General features: G+C 38.8%; 1 protein-coding gene across 1 annotated transcript in view; it reads right to left on the reverse strand.

Moving 5' to 3' along the window:
* LOC126355456 (serine/threonine-protein kinase 33-like) overlaps positions 1-21095 on the reverse strand; it is a 93745-nt gene extending 72650 nt beyond the window's left edge. The window contains exons 1-2 of the mRNA XM_050005771.1: positions 20910-21095; positions 12748-12939 (exon numbers count right to left, since the gene is read on the reverse strand). Of these exons, the coding sequence (XP_049861728.1) occupies positions 12748-12939; positions 20910-20945 (228 nt within the window). The 5' untranslated portion in view covers positions 20946-21095. The remainder of the gene's footprint in view (positions 1-12747; positions 12940-20909) is intronic.
* Between the last annotated feature and the right edge of the window lie 1079 nt (positions 21096-22174).

Consider the following 22174-nt stretch of genomic DNA (forward strand, 5'->3'; position numbering starts at 1 on the left):
AGCGTGTGCAGGCACTATCAACAGCTGATTGGCCTCCACGGGTACTCTTCTGCGAATGGTTCATCCAACAATGTGTCAATCCTCATTTCAGTGCAAATGTTCTCTTTACGGATGAGGCTTCATTCCAACGTGATCAAATTGTAAATTTTCACAATCAACATGTATGGGCTGACGAGAATCAGCCCGCAATTGTGCAATCACGTCTTCAACACAGATTTTCTGTGAACGTTTGGGCAGGCATTGTTGGTAATGTCTTGATTGGTCCCCATGTTCTTCCATCTACGTTCAATGGAGCGCGTTATCATGATTTCGTACGGGATACTCTACCTGTGCTGCTAGAACATGTGTCTTTACAAGTACGACACAACATGTGGTTCATGCACGATGGAGCTCCTGCACATTTCAGTGGAAGTGTTCGTACGCTTCTCAACAACAGATTCGGTGACCGATGGATTGGTAGAGGCAGGCCAATTCCATGGCTCCACGCTCTCCTGACCTCAACCCTCTTGACTTTCATTCATGGGGGCATTTGAAAGCTCTTGTCTACGCAACCCCGGTACCAAATGTAGAGACTCTTCGTGCTCGTATTGTGGACGGCTGTGATACAAAACGCCGTTCTCCAGGGCTGCATCAGTGCATCAGGGAGTCCATGCGACGAAGGGTTGATGCATGTATCCTCGCTAACGGAGGACATTTTGAACATTTCCTGTAAAAAAGTGTTTGAAGTCAGGCTGGTACGTTCTGTTGCTGTGTGTTTCCATTCCATGATTAATGTGATTTGAAGAGAAGTAATAAAATGAGCTCTAACATGGAAATTAAGCGTTTCCGGACACATTTCCACATACCATATTTTCTTTCTTCGTTTGTGAAAAAATGTTTCCTCAAAGTTTGGCCGTACCTTTTCGTAACACCCTGTATATCATGTTGACCTCAATGAAATAATAGAATGGTTAGGATTGCTCACAGCATCAGCCATTGCAGAGAATACAACTCCAACAAACGAAATATGAGTCACTTTGGAAAGATACATTTTTGACTAATTAAGGAGAAAGTAGTCTGGGATCTCCACAAACCAGTATGCATTACATTCCTGCATAGAAGTGTTATAATATGAGGACTGGCTGATTTATGGCTGGCACATTTCATAGATATAAGGTGGTATTTATTAGTGAATAAAAGTTTCGAATGTTCTTTTATGGTTGTATATATATATATATATATATATATATATATATATATATATATATATATATATATATATATATATATGCCAAATTCGCCTGGACTGTACCTGTGAAAGCAAAGACTGGGATGTATATTACATGTGTTTTTGAACAATTGTTACAGCCAGGGACAAATGGCTACCCAGACAATCTCCTGACCGACCATGGAGGCGAAATCTACAACAGGTATTTCAAGACAGTGATGGAAAACTACAGAATACACCGCTACTCGATATTCTCCCACATGGCAGCGACCATTATGGAAGGTTTAAACAGAACGACAAAAAATCATATCTGACTGCATTTTAAACTTTTTTGTTCTTATAAATGGGTAGCTGCTCTCCCAAAAATAGCCGACCAGTACAACCAAACTAAACCTCATACGCTAGAAATGAAGCTGACTGATGTTTGTGACAGTGAGCTTCTAAGTAAAGTATACAGCTGCATTAAAATGGTGGATCTATGCAAGCAGAAATTTAATATAGGTGATTTGGTAGACATTTCAAAATACATGACAGAGTTTGATAAGGCCAACCTACAAAACTAGTCAATGGATTTTACTTTTTCTTTTTTCTTAGTTTCAGAAGAGCAACTAACAAGTCTAACAGCTTACATCTTAAAGGGTGACATAGTTAAATGAAGTGCTGGGAATTTTTACACAGAAGAATTACGGAGAATCTCTAAACCTGATGTGTTTCGCGTAGAGCATATCATAATACATTGAGGTACAAGGCTTTGATTACGTGGCTTAGCTTCGTATGATCGCACAAGAGTGGCATGAACACTCATGATTTGGTATAGAACAGGCCACATGAATCTTAGACAGTGAAGTGGCAAAACACGAATGGTAGGAAGCAAATCAGAAGTGATAGCGGTGTTCTTGATAAGCTACCACCTGAACTGCACATCTATAGATATAGCCACTGCTCAACTGGAACAAAACTGCAAAAGTAACTACCTACCTGTGAAAGCAAAAAAGACTGTTAAGTATGTTGCACAGCTGTTGGAACTACTGCAGCAGATGGGGACAAATCACTAGACGGGCAGTCTCCAAACCGACCATGGAGGCGAATTTTACAGGAGGTATTTGAAGAGAGTAATGGATCGCTACAAAATACACCACTACTCATTTATTTGCTGTATGAGGCCTACAAGGGACACAGTTTAGCTGATGAGGTCATGAAAATGTGCAAAAGAACGAACATAGGGTAACATACTGCAGCAACTGAAGTTGATAAAACTATGCATGCCAAGTTGAACTTTGGTGTTGGGAAAGATTTCAGACTAATTATGAATGCAGCTCACCATACACTACAGAAGAATAACAAGACACGTACAGGACGTTTACAAAACAAAATCGAATCATCGTTGTCAGCAGCTAAAATGATCTTGAAGCTGAAAATGGTAAGAAGTAGAAGATAGGTTAAAGGTCTTGGGTTATACCAATATTTATGACATCTAGTGGAATTACCCATTCCTAACTCCTGTTCTTGCGGGGTTATCATTTACTGGGTGTTTAGCTGGAGGGCAGCAGCCATAACCTAAACACAGAAAACTGCACAAAGTGCAGAAGAGTAATCTGAAAAGGTTAGAAGATGTAATAGGATGATACTACTACTAACAGAAAACGGTGACATTCAAGACTGCACAGGAAATAACACGAACTTTTCGTGAAAAAAGCTATCTTAACTCTACTACAAATTTGTTAAACAATTCACCATTTCAAGGAATGTTTAGGTGGAACAAGAGACCAAAGATGAAGTGGAAATCTAAGGAATGTGGGATCGTAAATTCAGATGTGGTAGGAGGATCTCGTACCCACCAGTTTTAAGAACTAAAAAAAGGAGTGGAATAGGATCTACTGTGGTGACTCAGTTCAGGGCTTACCCTCATCTGAAACATTATGCTGCTACTTTACCACTAACTGTGTGTTATATAATTTTCGTACTACCGAGAATATATATATATATATATATATGTGTGTGTGTGTGTGTGTGTGTGTGTGTATGAAAGAATCATTCGCTAGGATCATTTCTTCCAGAAATGTTTTGCTTCAGTGACATTCAATAATAATAATAATAAGATTAGGATTCTCGTTCAACATGAAGATCATACAACAATTCCGAGATACAGTCTCCCATGCTTGGAAGGACAACTTGTGAAGAAGGACATGTTAGACATTACGCTTTCACCTTTCTGTTTTCAGAAATCATACAAGAAGTGAATGGCGTCGAGATCTACCACATCAGAAGTGTGGAGTTCACATAGACCCTTAAAACATATGTATCCACATCATCACCTGAACTTAGTGGTCTACAAATTTAGCTACCCTGCCTGAGGCGCCTTATCATGGTCCATGTGGCTCCCCCCATCGGAGTTTGGGCATGGTTGTGTGTTGTCCAAGTTAGTTTAAGTTAGATAACGTAGTGTGTAGGCTTAGGGATCAATGACCTCAGCGATTTGGTCCCATAACACCTTGCCACAAATTTCTAATTTATTGGTGGACCTGTAAGTGACTATGACTGCATTAGTGAGTGTATCCTGCTTCAGAAGTTTATGGGTTGCTTTTCATGACTTTAAATGTGTTATCCCAAATACGAAGGAAGAACTAATTCTGGTATGAAGTATGTATGATAACTCATACAGCAAAACGACCTCAAAAAGAATAAAACTATATAGGAGAAAATGGTCTGTAGGTGTAGGAGAAGAGCAACATCTGTAATTTTTGTGAGCACTCAACTGCCTTTAAGGGGAACCGGAACGATGAAAATAACAAAATTAACGTTTTTTTGTTTTTTCGTTATAAAATTATTTGGAGTTTTCTGAATAAAACAAATGAAGTTTCATTCTTCTAAGTGAATTCTAAGTGTGTTTTTTATCGCTGAACAGTTGTAGCGACTTGGTGTGTCACCTCTGACAAGGCCGCTCGGTGGCTGCAAGCAGGGTATCTTTGCAGAATTAGACAGTGTTTTGTTTTCTAACTTTGTATGGCTTTATCTCTGTGACAAGTGACTGTTCGTATTGGTAAACATAAACGCTATACCATGCGTGTTGACTTGTGGAGTTTGCTTTGTGTTGTTTAGCTGTTCAATTTTGCGTATTTGACGAATTTTGCTCATACCTGTTTTACGTATTTGGTTTGTGGATATCAATATGCTCCGTTTCAGGAATCGAGTGTTTGAGAAAAGGCACAATGAGTGGAAGAAGAAATCTTTTGTTGTTTTGAAGGGAGATGCTGCTTCACCAACTGCTCCAAATGAATGAATGTGATAGAACTTTGTGACAGCAAAGAAAAATTTGAAAACTGTGAAAGTGACAGTAATGATGTGAACGAAATAATTAACATTCCGTTGCTCTCTAGTATTTTGAAACATAATGTATTATGCCAAGCTTGCAAGGAAAGAGGACTGGAATTTAAAATAACTTTACACGTTACTTTGGCATTTAAAATGTTATTGAAGTGTAACAAACATGCTGCAGAAGTTTCGTTATCTAATTCTAACAGTACTCCTTGTAGTGGTAATAGTGAAAAGAAGGTGTATGATATAAATGTTAGGCTAGTGTATGGATTGTGTTGCATTGACAAGGGCAGTGCTGCAGGGACAATGTTATGTGGAGTTATGAACTTGCCAAGATCGCCAACCAAGTTTGGATTTTACAATGAATTGGTTGGATATTCTGCTGAAGATATTGCTCAAGCAACAATGAAGAAAGCAGTTGAAGAAGCTGTGACAGACAATGGGAGTTGTAGAGATTTAACTGTTGCTTTAGATGGAACATGGCAACATAGAGGTCATAAATCTCTAAATGGAGTTGTGACAGCTACCAGTGGAGACAGTTACAAAATAACTGATGTTACTATTCTCTAAAAACATTGTAGATGTAAGGGCAGTACCAACCACGAACACATTGAAAGTTGTGAAGAAAATTTTCACGGCTCGAGTGGAGCGATGGAAGTAGAGGGAGTGAAAGCAATTTTTTTCCAGATCACAGGAGTGGTATAATGTAAGATACACTAACTATCTAGCAGATGGTCATTCTAAGGGATGTAGTTTGTAGAGGAACTCAAACCTTATGGCAAAGAAATTCACATTAAAAAAAAACAGGAGTGCATTGGACATGTGCAGAAGCGTATAGGGGCTCGCTTGGACAAACTAAAGCAGACATTAGGATCCCAGAAGTTTAGTGATGGTATGACCCTTGAAGAAAGAGGAAGATTGACAGATGAAGCAATTGATAGATTGCAGAGGTATTATGGGTGTGGAATTAACCAAAAAACACGAAGCATTGAGCATATGAAATGAGCAGTATGGGCATTATTTTTTATACTGTATCAACAAATGAGCACCCACAACATGCACTGTGCCCCACAAGTGATGACTCATGGTTTAAGTACCAACCAGGAAAGGAATATGCCCATAAAAATAGTTTGCCAAATTCTGTAATTGATGTAATTAAGCCACGTTTATTGGAAAAGCGTTTACATGGGAAAACACAAAATCCAAATGAAAGTGTAAATATTTTAATTTGGATTAGGATTCGCAAACGAGTTTTTGTACAGATAAAAATATTGCATTTTGAAGTGTTTGATGCAGTGGTAACATAGAATGAAGGAAACATTATGAAATGTTATGTGCAGAAACGTTTAGGTTTCTAACTAAGACACAACACCATTTCCACAATGAGCCTAATTGATGAAGAAAGACTAAGAGGTACAGGAAGAAGAGACAAAAGCGTACAACATGCAGCGAACGGGGAGAAAAGAGCAGTGAAAAGGAAACTAACACTGGAAAAAGAAGAGGATGCTGATAATCCATCATATAGGGCAGGAATGTATTAAAAAACTTTGGAAGCCATTCACCATAACTTTAAAATTTTAATCCTTGAGTAACATTTTCTCAAAAACTGCTTACAGTATATCATTGAAATTCATACTCAATATTGTTTACTTCTTTTCCTTCGTTTTTGTAACAAATTGTAAAAAATATGGTATAACTCAAGAATTATGGAACAGAAAGTGCAAAATTTTAGAGGTAAAATAAGCGTCTGTTTGAAAAAAGTGTAAAACGAAAACCAATAACTATTTCTTAACATGGAATTCTAATTTTGTAGAGAAATATTCACTGAATATGTAGTCCAAATTTCAGAGCAATATGTTAAATGGTTTTAGAAAAAATGTTACTTCTACGCTCCTGGAAATTGAAATAAGAACACCGTGAATTCATTGTCCCAGGAAGGGGAAACTTTATTGACACATTCCTGGGGTCAGATACATCACACGATCACACTGACAGAACCACAGGCACATAGACACAGGCAACAGAGCATGCACAATGTCGGCACTAGTACAGTGTATATCCACCTTTCGCAGCAATGCAGGCTGCTATTCTCCCATGGAGACGATCGTAGAGATGCTGGATGTAGTCCTGTGGAACGGCTTGCCATGCCATTTGCACCTGGCGCCTCAGTTGGACCAGCGTTCGTGCTGGTCGTGCAGACCGCGTGAGACGACGCTTCATCCAGTCCCAAACATGCTCAATGGGGACAGGTCCGGAGATCTTGCTGGCCAGGGTAGTTGACTTACACCTTCTAGAGCACATTGGGTGGCACAGGATACATGCGGACGTGCATTGTCCTGTTGGAACAACAAGTTCCCTTGCCGGTCTAGTAATGGTAGAACGATGGGTTCGATGACGGTTTGGATGTACCGTGCACTATTCAGTGTCCCCTCGACGATCACCAGAGGTGTACGGCCAGTGTAGGAGATCGCTCCCCACACCATGATGCCGGGTGTTGGCCCTGTGTGCCTCGGTCGTATGCAGTCCTGATTGTGGCGCTCACCTGCACGGCGCTAAACACGCATACGACCATCATTGGCACCAAGGCAGAAGCGACTCTCATCGCTGAAGACGACACGTCTCCATTCGTCCCTCCATTCACGCCTGTCGCGACACCACTATAGGCGGGCTGCACGATGTTGGGGCGTGAGCGGAAGACGGCCTAACGGTGTGCGGGACCGTAGCCCAGCTTCATGGAGATGGTTGCGAATGGTCCTCGCCGATACCCCAGGAGCAACAGTGTCCCTAATTTGCTGGGAAGTGGCGGTGCGGTCCCCTACGGCACTGCGTAGGATCCTACGGTCTTGGCGTGCATCCGTGCGTCGCTGCGGTCCGGTCCCAGGTCGACGGGCACGTGCACCTTCCACCGACCACTGGCGACAACATCGATGTACTGTGGAGACCGCGCGCCCCACGTGTTGAGCAATTCGGCGGTACGTCCACCCGGCCTTCCGTATGCCCACTATACGCCCTCGCTCAAAGTCCGTCAACTGCACATACGGTTCACGTCCACGCTGTCGCGGCATGCTACCAGTGTTAAAGACTGCGATGGAGCTCCGTATGCCACGGCAAACTGGCTGACACTGACGGCGGCGGTGCACAAATGCTGCGCAGCTAGCGCCATTCGACGGCCAACACCGCGGTTCCTGGTGTGTCCGCTGTGCCGTGCATGTGATCATTGCTTGTACAGCCCTCTCGCAGTGTCCGGAGCAAGTATGGTGGGTCTGACACACCGGTGTCAATGTGTTCTTTTTTCCATTTCCAGGAGTGAATATTAATGATTTGCCATTCATATTCATGAAGAGGAAAAGTTACTTCTCTTTGCTGGTGATACAAGTATAGTAATCACACCTGACGAACAAAAATTAACTGATGAAATTGTCAATAATGTATTTCAGAAAATTACCAAATGGTTCCTTGTAAATGGACTCTCACTGAATTTTGATAAGACACAGTACATACAGTTCCCTACAGTAAATGGTATGACGGCATTAATAAATATAGACCTTAATCAGAATCATATAGCTAAGGTAGAATATTAAAAAATTTTATGTGTGTCCATTGATGAGAGATTAAACTGGAAGAATCACATTGATGATCTGCTGAAACGTTTGAGTTCAGCTACTTATGCAATAAGGGTTATTGCAAATTATGGTGATAAACATCTCAGAAAATAAGCTTACTACGCCTATTTTCACTCATTGCTTGCATATGGCATCATATTTTGGGGTAATTCATCACTGAGGAGTAAAGTATTTATCGCAGAAAAGCGTGTAATCAGAATAATAGCTGGAGTCCACCCAAGATCATCCTGCAGACATTTATTTAAGGATAGTAGCTTCTCAGTATATGTACTCTCTTATGAAATTTGTTATTAACAACCAAACCCAATTCAAAAGTAATAGCAGTGTACATAACTACAATACTAGGAGAAATGGTGATCTTCACTATTCAACAGTTAATCTAACTTTGGCACAGAAAGGGGTGAATTATACTGCCACTAAAGTCTTTGGTCACTTACCAAATAGTATCAAAAGTCTGACAGATAACCAACAAGTGTTTAAGACGAAATTAAAAGAATTTCTGAATGACAACTCCTTCTACTCCATAGAGGAATTTTTAGATAAAAATTAAGACAAAAATAAAAAAATTAAAAATAAAGAAATAAAAAGTTGTTATATTAACTTAATTATGTTGTTAAATTAACTTAATTATGTCATGTACTGGAAAATTTGACTCGTTCCACATCATTACGAAATATCGTGTTCATGATCCATGGAACTAGTATTAATCTAATCTAATCTAATCTTCTGTCCACCCACTAGGGTGTCAAGATCGATCTCAGATTATGTCAGGGCGTTTTTACCAAATCAATGCCTAATGCAGAAAGACATTGGTCAAATCATGTGCACAGTCGATGATCATTGGCGAGTGCACTAGTAGCTCAACCGTGTATTAAAGCCAAACAATCCTGCTGCTGCAGAGCACAACTTGTTCGAAATGGAATATAAATGCACCAAGATTTTTCCAAAAAGAAAAAAATAAATTGATAGTGTGTCATAGAAGACATCTAAATACGAAACGACTATTATAGCTGAGGTAACATGGCTTCTATGGTTGAGGCTACATTTTCAGCGAAGCCTAGATACGGACCCTCAGTCCTGTTAAGGATAAGAATTAGCTATTCAGCACGCACAACAAGATAACTTCCAAGGCTGGTGGAGTGACAACAGCTACGCTGCCGACGCCGTCGTCACAAACACCGCCACTGACTTGGCAGTGGGCGCCTTCAGCTGGACAGTTTTGTTAATGAATAGCCCAGGAAAAACTAAACTACAGATAAACACATAGTAAATAAATAATTCATATGTAATTTTACACAGAATTACTCATTGTATTCAATGGTTCCATAATAATAATTGATATTGGTAATAGATCTATTCCTAACTTCACATGCAGACCCAAATACTACAATAATGAAGAACACCATGAGCCATATATGTGTATGTATTTGGTTGGCTTCATAATGCCTTTGTGATCATTTTCATTTTATATTCTTTACACCCTAGGGTTTGATGAGGAAACCAAACTTTCATAAACTATACAGTCTTGAGTTATCAAAGAAATTGTAAACATATTACAATTCCTGCTGCATGTTTGCTTTTCACCACCACCATAACAATAACAGCATTATTTGTCAAGTGTAACTTTTTCTCGAAATAACAGATTATATTAAGTGGGTAATTTGATGACAATTGGCACACATTGAAATTAACAGATATTTCATTCTGTGTCACTTTCATTTATTATTCTTAATTGATTGTGAATTTTTTCTGCTCAAATATTTGTTAAAGAGAATTATTATCTACATAAATACCAGCAGGTACTGTAAGCTAGAGTTACTTTGAGTCTTTGCAGGTAACTTGGGCCTATACGTCGGAAAAAGTTTTAAATTTCTTTCTTGCTAAAATTGCATCATTAACTTGGAGTAAGCAAGATAGTATGCATTTACAGTGTATGAATAACGACGTAGAAGATCGTGAGTTTAATGAAGTTCGACCTAGATGGTTCATATCAGTTAAGCTAAAAATTCAGTGAGTGTAACTTTGCATTCTGTCAGTACTAGGTAATAACTGTTATTTATGTGAAGTTTAGTGTAGATAATACATTTAACACTTCTGTAAAATAGAACACATTTTTGCAAAATGTGGGATTACTCTGGTCCAGACAAAAGCAACCGCAAAATGAAGATGAATTGAGGTTAGAATCTGATTATGAGTCTGAAAGTTTCTCTGATGTGCAAGATGACATCCAGTACCACAAAGTTTTGAAAGATAAGTTAGGAGCTCGGCAATATAGTACCATCCTGTACAACAAAGAAGAATATTTCAGAACTAGAAGTGAGGTGATTGAAGAGTGAAATAATATGAACTATATGGAAAAGACAAGTCCTACTGCAAAAGGGTAGAACAAAAAACAAAAACTATTTTATCCATGGAATAATTTGATAAAGATTATCAGTCCAACATGACTAATGAAATGTGGCTATTTTCAGATTTTAGTGATTTGTGTATTAAAGCTGATATGTATACTTCACACTATTCTTAACAAACTACATATTCCCTGTGCATATAGTGACCATACCATAACTTGTAAATTAATTAGTTAGTTGATGAAATACACTTCACTTGTATATTTACTGCGTCAGTTTCTGCCTAAATTTAAATATTTCCTGTCGGCGCCTTCAAAATTTTTGTATTTTATTTGCTGTTCATGGTCTCGAATATCTATTGCAGAGAGATTTATTGAGGTTACTTTGTCCTAACATTGTATTACAACTTTCTCAAGAAAAAATGACTGAGTGGGTCAAAGGAGCCTCGAGTGCACAACTATTTAAAACTTTTAAATATATTATACAAAAATATTTTAAAATGGAAACATAAAATTATATATGGCCTAGAGTGCCATGGAATTTGGTTTAATTTAGTTTATGATAAAGAAACATTCTTTCATAATTTTTTTTAACTTGTTCTTCCACAAATGAGGCTCCAAATTACACACACGCTGTTTACTAATTTTCAGTAAAATAATTATTATCTGGTAATATAAGAAATAAGATACAATATCATCGACTGAAACTTGTGGTTAACTGTAGATGAAATAACTGACTCTTGTGGGAGATTTACTGTGAACGTCGTCGTGATAAAAATGACGGGAAGTGAACCAGGAACGCCCCACCTCATTGTCTCCAGGGTACTGGAAGGAACAAACCATTCAACGATTGCTAGTGTTGTTCCTGCTGCATTACGTGTTTTGTGGCCTACTGGAGAAAATGAAGGAAATCTCTTGGTGATACTGTAGTAATTGATGCAGTAGAATACATGATTAAGGCTGCTAAGGCTTTGTAGGTATTTTATCGTAAGGCGTGGGTTTACGATTTGTTTAGCACATGGTCTTCACCGACTGAGAGAGGAAATTCTGGCGAATTTTACAGATATAAATGACTTAATTTCCTGTGTAAAAAGGTGTCGGTGAAGGCGTCATCAAGAGTAAATTTATTTCCTGATATGATACATGATACTCGTTTACCCCGAAAGCCAAGCCTCACAAGATGGCAAGATGGGGAACATGGATTGAAGCAGGCATATTGCAGTGAGCATTTAGAAGATGTGGGAAACGTGCTCAACGTGATGGAAACGAATGAAGCAGCTAGTACCCTTACTACAGTCTATCGTTGCAATGAAAAGTGCGTTTGGAATAAATGAAAGTTTATTACGACCTGTTTTAGCAAACTCTCAGCCGCAATCACACATTTGGAAGAAAAAAGTGACCTCTATCTTCTACCCTGCAGGTGCAAGAAACAGCGGTCGCCGGAGATGTACCAGGAGAAATAGAAAAGTGCCTTCCAAATAAAATTGAAAAAACTGAAGCAAAACATCCAGATTCAAAGTCTCTTCGGAATTTGAATAAGGCGCTGCGAAGAGAATCTTAAAAACAGCCTAATGTTTATTCTGTAATAGCCTCCTTTCGGTACTGCCCTGTGACTCAAAGAAGTCGATACTTCCAGAAAACCGAGAAAAATATTTAATTATTTATTGCAAAGAAAACGACTAATACTAAAATAGACTGAGAAATCGAAAGATAGGCATGTTATAAATATTTATTTTCTCACTGAATTTGTTTAAAAATAAATTGGATTACTTCATTAAGATTAATAAATCTGAGAAAGTAATAGCAATGTATATTATATTTTATGCGTGTTTTAACTTCACACAAGCTCTCCTGAAGTTTGGAAGGTAGGAGACAAGATACTGGCGGAAGTAAGGCTGTAAGGCGGGTCGTGAGTCGTGGTGGTGTAGCTCAGACGGCAGAGAAATTTCCCGCGAAAGGCAAAGGTCCCGAGTTCGAGCCTCAGTCCAGCACGCAGTTTTAATCTGGCAGGAAGTTTCATATCAGCTCCCACTCCGGTGCAGAGTAAAAATGTGATTCAGGTTTTAGAGCATATTTCTCATATTTTTAGCGCAGAAATGCATGCACATATTGGTACAAGTTCGAGCTCTATTTATAACATGTGTTTGTGTCTTGCCCATAAGACAACAGTGCAAAAAAGTGTTGATTTCGATGGTTAGTTTAAAATTCAGGAAATTGCACCTGAGCATAGATTCGCCCGCACTTGACAGATCTACCTGACTCTTCTCGATGACTTTGATAGCCCAGCAGAGTCCGGTGAGTTGTGCGCGTACCCTCATAACGACACCAAATTTTCCACGACCGAGTTCGTCACCGAAATCGTAGAAACGGTGTATCTGTTCATCATCGTTCAACCTCTGGTATAGCATCGGCCGCTCTTTCAGCCGGGTGCCGCCTGTTCTTCTGCCCTGAAAGGGAAACACGACGTGGGTCAAGGAAAAAGTTGTTAGAGAAGGTGTTTATACATGTTGGCTGTTAAAGTAGCTGAAGGGTCCACTTGAACTGCCAAATAACCTTGTTTATAGAGCTGTCTAACGCTACCAGTACCAAAGCATTTTGTGCAACACGCATTACCAAATTCCCAGGGGGGTGGGGGGGGGGGTGGCGGGGGGAGGGGGTCGGGTCACTTTATGCCCACCCAAAAAAAAAAAAAAAGAAACTGCATCTGTTAATTGTTCTTGAATTATATTAGCAACATACTTTTTAGAGAGATACTGATGTGTAAGTAGGGTCTAGAACCTGAAAATACATTTTAGCTCACTCTTAGCAATATCAGTTGTGTAATACTGCGGCAGAAGACGATAGGCTTTTAAAATTATCTTTGTAACAAAAGAACAATGTCTGGGAAATATTCAAGTTTTTTAACAACTTTTGTTTCAGTCTCGCTTGAGGGTACTTATTTTTTAGATCTCGCACAAAAAGGACCCATAATTTTTACTCGTGCATCAACAATATTTTTAGTAAATGATATATGTGATAAAAAAATGCAAGAAAATACATATAAAACTTCCTGGCAGATCAAAACTTTGCAAAGGTCCCGAGTTCGAGTCTCGGTCGGGCACACAGTTTTAATCTGCCAGGAAGTTTCATATGAGCGTACACTCCGCTGCAGAGTGAAAATCTCATTCTAAAATAAATATATTAAGACTTATCATAGAGGCAAGAATATTTTCATTTATTACGCCAATATTCGTTCAAAAGCATGACTTTTACCTGCAATAATACGCAGTAATTTCTTCCATCCTGCAAGACATCTTAAAATACATGTGCTTATCATCAAGATTTAGTGGATGGACGCAGCCAGAGAAAATTAGAAGAAAATTTATTTCAACTCAACTTAAGAACTTCTGTGTATCTATGTGTGTGTGTTTGTGTTTGTGTTAATTGAACAATTGACTTTCTTCTTTCTTTAAGCACCAAGTTTGCTACAAATACGTTTTGTGTGACTTCAGCATTGGTGCGTAGCATCGTATTTTTCTTACATTGCGAGGAAGACTGTTCATGACACCAATTTAGTTTCAACAAGAATTCACGCTTTAATTCCTGTACTGAAAGTAGTAATTATCTCTCATTACATAAATTTCATGCCGATTCATACTTTCTGTGTTAGCTGTTGGACTGCCTCCCAGCACGGTTATTCCAACATACACCAAAGACCTAGCACACAATTCGCTTTCCATATAGCCTTCTACCGACTTTATGACCACCACAAAAAATTTAAAAAGGCAAATTTCGTTCACTGTTGTTTACTTTTACTCCGAGCATACTTTTTGAAGAGCTACTGATGTGTAAATAAGGCCCAGAACTTCGAAATACCGAGTACGATGTACATTGGAGAAAGTGACATACATTACTGGGACGTAAATGTTTGGGTTAAGTTTAACTTATTTAGCCCTCGTACTACCAGGGTGGGTGGGGGGGGGCGTTCTTTATGTCCACTTTTCGAAAATATTGTAATCTAATCAATTACTTTATATTCCAAAATTTTGAAAAGAAATTATTTACTTTCTTTAATGAATTTTTCTCGCAGATTCCAAAAATACTTTGAGTTATTCAGTCAAAGTTAACCCAAATATTTAATTCTTAGTCGCATATGGCACTTCTCCAAACAATATCATATTCAGTATTTTCAGGTACAAAACCTTACGAATCAATCACATCAGTATCTCTTTGAAAATTATGTTGTGATTAAAAGTCGACAACAAATAACGAAATTAGCATTTTAAAATGGGCATAAATTAACTCCTCATCAGCAGTACACGTTATTGAATGTTTGTTCATGTTGGTTAGAATGTGCTAAAAGATATTTTAGAGTTGAGGACACTACAAAACACATCTTTAAATCTTTAAAAAGTATTTTGTTATTAGAGGTCAACCACAATTAACGATTCTTTTTGGTGTACATAAAGTATGCTCTCCCTTGGTAATTTGCATTATGGAAAATGCATTGGTATTGCTAGGGTGAAAATGTATATGGAATCTGGTAGAAGAATTCACTAAAAACAAAGAAATAGTTTTTTCAAAATTTTAAGATATAAAGTTACTGACTAGATTATAATATTTTCAGATAGTACCCAACGTTCCCCTTTTGGTATTGCAAAGGTTAAAGTAATCATGTTGCCTGTTTCTTTCATAGGGACAAACTGTAATATCTCGCCACAATCTCTTTGTTTCGGATGATTGTATAATGAATAAAATTCTATAAAGAATCTGTTCCTTCGTTTTTAATATTTAAAAAAACGCGTGGGTGAACTGTAATGTGCAATACGTTTCTCATGAGCAATACGAAAGATAGCCCCAAATCTTCTACCATACATGAAAGGATAGAGGAAGTGTATAAGTGGAAAGAAGCAATCAACAATTAAATGTATAGTCATATCAGATGAAAACACATGATTCATGTTGCAGGGAAAATTACCTGTGAGAAAAGTTTGTGCAATGCGGATGCTGCATTTGTTGAATACTGACCCAAATCAACAGCCAACGCACACTTCTTCGGTATCAGTAACATTTTCAAAAAAGAATTGAATCTGTTCTGACGCCGATTTGCTACAGTGGGCGAAACTACACTGCAGAAACCAAATATCATTTAAATCAGTATCTAGAAGCATGAAAAACGGCGAATTAGATTATAGAGTGCTGGAGTGACTATTAACAGTACCTTACCGTATGCAAAAGACATACTGTTAACTGATTAGATTGCGCAGCATTAAACAACAGCTTGAGTGTTCCATGCGTTTCTTTGAGATCAAGTGGATAAGAAAATGCTTGCGAAGAGGACTACACTGAAAAAGAAAAAAACTGTACCTGTTTACAAAACTGCTTTGGCAATGGAAAAACTGTGCGAGCGTAAGTACGGGTCGTCGGAAGATTCACTGCTAATCATTACATTCAACATCTCCTAATTTCCAGTTATATGTGCATCTAAATACAAGGTGTACATAAAATAAAGTCCGGGAACACTTTCAAATATTTATTGCACAAGTAGCAAACGTTGTACACATAAAATACATATGTCATTTTGAAGAGAAAACCAGGAAGTTGTTTTCATGTATACCGCCACAGTGTTGTTTGGCAATTTGCCGAGAGTCAGCGCTAGTCTCAAACATGGCGAGTTCAGGGGCGGAGCGAGTTTTCTGTGTTGGAGTTCGACAAAAACAAATGTGCTACAGCTATTCAACAGAAGTTTAGAACCAAGCGCGGTAAGAAGCCACTAAAAAGGATGTTCATTAACCACAGGCACAACAAATTCGTTACGAAGTGTTGCTTGTGCCCGGCAAAGAGAAGCGGACGACCCAGTGTGAGTGACGTGAATGTGGAGTGCGTATGGGAGACATTCGTAAGGAGTCCAAAGAAATCGGTGCGTCTCGTCAACTCTAAATGGCTCCAATGACAATGTGGAATGTCCTGCAACAGAAGCTGTCTATGAAACCATTCAAAGGGGACCTAGTGCAGAAGCTCAGTGACGTCGACAAAGACAAGCGTTTTAACTTTTTTCGCAGTTCCAACAACTCAGTGAGGATGGATATGGCATTACTGATCGCTTAATTTTTAGCAACGAAGCCACGCATCACACTAATGGGAAAATGAACAGGTATTATTGTCGAATCTGGGGTACAAAGCATCCACACAAATGCATTGAATATGAGCGTGATTCCCCTAAGGTAACTGTTTTTGGTGCTTTGTCACGCCGAAAACTGTACGGTCCATTCTTCTTTGCTGAGAGCACTGTCACTGGATGTTCCTACTAGGACATGTTGCAGTAATGGTTGATGCCTCAAATGCAATCAGACTCTCTGTTCATCTTTCTGCAGCATGGGGTTCCACCCCATTTTGATCGTGATGTTCGTGGGTACCTGAACACGGAGCTGCCGCGTCGATGAATCGGCTGTACTACAGAAGGAGACAGCTGTTTCATGAAATGGCCTCTCCGATCGCCAGATCTTACTCCGTGTGACTTTTTTTCTTGTGAGTACACATTAAAGATCTGGTAAATGTCCTGCCTCTACCACGCGATGAAGCAGAGCTCCGGGAAGTGACTGCCACAGTCGACGATGCCATGCTAGGAAGGGTATAGGAAGAATTCGATTACCGTATTGATGTCTGCCGGGTCACTAGTGGTTCGCATATCGAGTATTTGTGAGAAAACTTGCAGGGCTTCTCTTCAAAATGCAATATGTATGACATCTGCACAATGTCTAGTTTTTGTGCAATAAATAATTGAAAGCATTACCGGACTTAATGTACACTCTGTACATATATGGCTTTCCTTAGAATTAGATATCATTGGTGTACTGAATCAGCTAAAAAGCTCTTAATAAAGGGAAGTCTTCCGGTCCAGATCGCACACTAAATAGGTTCCTTTCAGAGAATGCTGATGAAATAGCCTCATGTTTGTCAATAATATACAAGCGATCGCTTGACAGAAGATTCGTACCAAAGATCTGGGAAGTTGCACCAATACTCAAGAACGGAAATAGGAGTTATCCGCTGAATTTCAGACCCATATCACTAACGTCGATTTACATTAGGGTTTTGGAACATATAATGTGTTCGAAAATTATGAATTATCTCTAAGGTAACCGGTTATTGACACCCAGCCAACACGGACTGAGAAAATATCGTTCTTGTTAAGGACAACTAGCTCTTTATTCACACGAAATAATGGGTGCTATAGACAGGGGGTCCAAATTTCTAGATTTTCAGAAGGCTTTTGACACCGTTCCCTAATTAATGCTCGTGCCCATGAAGTATCGCTTCAGCTGTGTGACTGAATCCGTGATTTACCCTCATAGAGGTATCAGTACGTAGTAATTAACGGAAAATTATTAAGTAAAACAGAAGTGACATCCTGAGTTCCCCAAGGACGTGATACAGACCCTCTGCTTTCCCTATCTAAATAAAGGACAGGAGATAAACTGTGTAGACCTCTTAAACTGTTTGCAAATGCTGTTATCATTTAGTGTCTAGTAAAGTCATCACATCAAAACCAATTGAAATATGACTTAGAGACGATATTTGAATCGCGTAAAAAGTGGCCGTTGTCTCACTATAGGGAAAAATGTAAGGTCATCCAAATGAGCACAATAAGAAATCCGTTAAATTTCGATTACCCTATAAATCATACAGACTTGAAGACTGTAAATTCGACATAATACCTAGGAATTACAATTACGAATAATTTAAGATGGAATGGTCACATAGGTAATATGTGGGGAAGACAAGTCAAGAAGTTTATCGGCAGAACACTTCAGAAATGCAACAGGTTCATTACAGAGACTGCCTAAACTACGCTTGTTCGTCTTCTGCTAAAGTACCGCTATGTTGTATGGAATCCTTACCAGATAGGATTGACGGAGGACATCGAATAAGTTCAAAGAAGAGCAGCTCGTTTTGTATTATCGCTAAAGAGGGCAGAGAGTGCCACGGATATGATAAGCGACTTGGGATGACAGTCAATAAAATAAAGGAGCATTTCGTTGCGGCGAGTCTTTTCACGTATTTTCAATCACGAACTTTCTCTTCTGGATGCAAAAATATTTTATTGTCGCCACACAGATGAGGAGAAATGATCATTGTAATAAAATTAGAGAATCAGAGCTCGTACAGAAAGATGTAAGTACAGAAAGGTGTAAGCAGCAACAGAGTGGAACGGCAGAGAAATAGTCTGAAGGAGATTCGAAGAACCCTCTGACAGGCATTTAAGTCTGAATTCCAGAGTAGCATGTAGATGCAGATACGATTTTGAGCAATGTGAAGATATTCTGACTATCTTAGATGGGTGTTGAGCATGTCTTCCAGAATTGGACTTCAAAATGGCTCTGAGCACTATGGGACTTAATTTCTGAGGTCATCAGCCCCCTAGTACTTTACTTAAACCTAACTAACCTAAGGACATCAATCACACACATCCATGCCCGAGCCAGGATTCGAACCTGCGATCGTAGCGGTTGCGCGGTTCCAGTCTTTAGCGCCTAGAACCGCTCGGAATTGGACTTCCAGACACAGAAACTACTCTCTGGAACATCGTTCGACAAAGCGTATTGAGACTGAAGGTGACTACCAGTAAATCTAAATATTTATTTTGAAGATTACAGTTTTTTCTGTCAACTATTTTACACATGTAAGCGCTTATGCTCACCTTAGGAATCAAACGCAGAAGAAAGCAGTAATGCAATGCAAAGAAAAGTATATTATCTGAAAGGCCTCTTTTGGTTACTAGTACAACCACTCCACCTACTCCTGCTTCTAAGTATAAAATTAATGATACATGTCAGACGTAAAAATAAACATAAAAGATTGTACAGTTGGGACACAATGTACAGCAACAAAGACGCATTGGAAGCTCATGAGTATGCGTTCTAGGTGTTCACAAATTTTTAGATTTAGATAAATTTGAAAATGTGGAATTAATAGCATCTATTGTCTAACCGTTATGCTTATCAACATATTTTTAAATCTACAGCCACTGCCAATAATAATAATAAGAGTAATGACAATAATAATAATATTGAACATGAATAACTTGACTGATGAAAGAATTGTTTCTGTGGAATTTTGTTGTTTCGTCTGCAATTAAGTACAGTTTAGGGCACGAACTAAATAATGTATAAGCTTTCGCTACTCTCCATTTCACATTTTCGTCTCATTGGCAGTTTTCGTGCTTTTTTTTATTTTTCGGACAAATGTACAAGATCCATAATACATGCATTAGTCCACGAATTAACTTTCGGGCTGAAAATCATTCTTACGTTACACCTACACAAAACTTTCATTGTACACTCTTTTGTTAAATGTTCGCTTATAGTCACGCTTATTTGATTTCGTCACTTTCTCAGTCAACAGATCTGGTCTGCGATGCCTTGGTTCTCCTGTGGCTGACTTTTCATGGTAATTTACTTTTCTCTTAGCATTCAAAAAGATTCTACAGAGTTAACGAAATGCGATTCTTCCATAGTGAACAACCAACTACAAACACAAACTGCCATTTGTGCAAGTGATCAAATTCAGCTCGTAATGTCTACCAACATGGTCACTTGACTAGAATACAAATGAGAAGTTGACAACCATAAGAGTCAAAAGCTCACCTCGTCGATCCCAGATTTCATAAAATATAAGAGAAACCAGTGGCATACCTTTTCGTGAATGTTCGCATATTCAATTTGGGCCTACAGCACAGATAAACCTGACTCAACATATGACCAACAGCTGTCACAAGCACGCATAATTGCTACAATCTTACAGACGACGATGATGCGCTTTATGTTTCTCAGCACGTCAAATGAATTATTGTATAATATCCTAAACTTAATGTACTATAACTCACTCAAAAACACAGAGAATATGTTTTTCTATCAGCATAACTATAAAATACACTGAAATCCGATTTAATTTTACCAAGTAGTGATTGAGCTGGCATATCTGAACTACCGCCTAGCCGGTTATGCCAAGCGAATGGCGATAAGAATCTGCTGCAGTGTGCTCCAGCCTGGTGGCACTGACGTAAACTTGCAGTTGGAATGGAACTCTCTGTGCTTGTCACTAGTCAGAAATTTTATAGAAAGGTCTGCTTAATATTTATAACATCCTTGATCGTAGAAGAGGTGATAGTTAAATGGAACGTCCAGAGTTCTAGTAATTAGGAGGCAGTTCATTGTGTTACCAGTTCAACAACGAAACTAATTGGAGGATCTGTTTTAACATTGGAACTACTGCATGATATGAAATATTTCTGTTTGGACGAGAAGCAAAGCAGTTTCATAGCGTCATTATGCAAACATACATCTAACGAATGAAAGCATAAATTTCGTGTCATGCATCGATCTATGAGGGTGAAACTACGATTTATGTTACGTTATTTGTATTTACCGATTCTCACCTCATCATCTTCATTGTCAAAGAATAAAGTGATCATCACGACGCACAGGGTGCGAAGTAATGTCTGATACTCCGTCTAGGTGCAATTTTCTTCTTCACTGAAGCAATAGTAGCATATTCCCAGCTAAAACCACAACATATACTGATATTTCGTAGCACAAACACTGTCCTAAAAACGAAGTCTGTTTCAAGTACTTCTCGGTAATGCAACACAGTTTCTGGGAGAAGCTGATTCGCAGATGAATGAACTTAGAAATTTTGGGTCCATGTTTGTAAATCACAAAATAATCGATACTTTGGTCAGAGATTGCTTTTTCATTTAGAAAGCCTTCGGGTATAATCCATATAACCGCCATAACTGGTATAAACTCTATACGTGATAGGAACACGATGTAATTATACACACTTAAATACTTTTAATAGTTGTATAAAGTTGCATCCACGTTTGGCGATAACGACTTTGCTAACAATGGTAACAGCATGTAAGTGGCACAATAAAAGATGTCCGATGGGCCCATCGTTCAATTTCGTCACATATCGCATTTGTCCCGAACACGTCTTCATGTCGATTTCCCGGTTTCTTCATTAATGCCTACGCGGGCGACCTAACAATTGCATGGTTAAGCTAATCGTTGCAATTTCTTTTGGTAACACCGAGCATCGATTACGTCAGCATTTCCTCTCACGCGTCTCCGTACACCGCAAAGACCAATCTTGCCATTTAGATTTTTGTTCATCACTTTCGGCAACAGTTTTAGAAGGTTGCCGACATGAAGAAATAGCACACTATTTTCGCTACAAATTGTTTTTTAACACAACTGGTGTGCTGCTTCTTCACATAGGAAATCTTGTTTTGCCATTTACATCGCCACTCCCCAAGTGCAATTGGACTTCTTTTGTGCCACCTATACTTATTTCACACACTCAAAGAGAAAGACTGGACTTAGTGAAAGCTCAAAAAGTAGCAAGACTGTTTCACACAGTGAAAGTAAAATAATGTTGTAAATAGTCTTGACGGGTTTCCCGCCGGATCACGTTGTGCAAATTCCACAATATTTCCTCGGAGCAACCGTCCGACATCTTTAGGTGGTTCAACTTTGCTCGTGGCAAGGTACGACTGACGGTATCCGCACACCGACGCCACATTTTCAGAACAAGCGCGCCATTTTAGTTGTATTAATAATGTTGTATTACAACTTCAAAAGAACAGATTCAAATATTTACCGAAAATTGCGACAAAATATAATACAAAATAAAAATATCGGC

The sequence above is a fragment of the Schistocerca gregaria genome, chromosome 3 (genome assembly GCF_023897955.1).
Source record: "Schistocerca gregaria isolate iqSchGreg1 chromosome 3, iqSchGreg1.2, whole genome shotgun sequence".
NCBI lineage: Eukaryota > Metazoa > Arthropoda > Insecta > Orthoptera > Acrididae > Schistocerca > Schistocerca gregaria.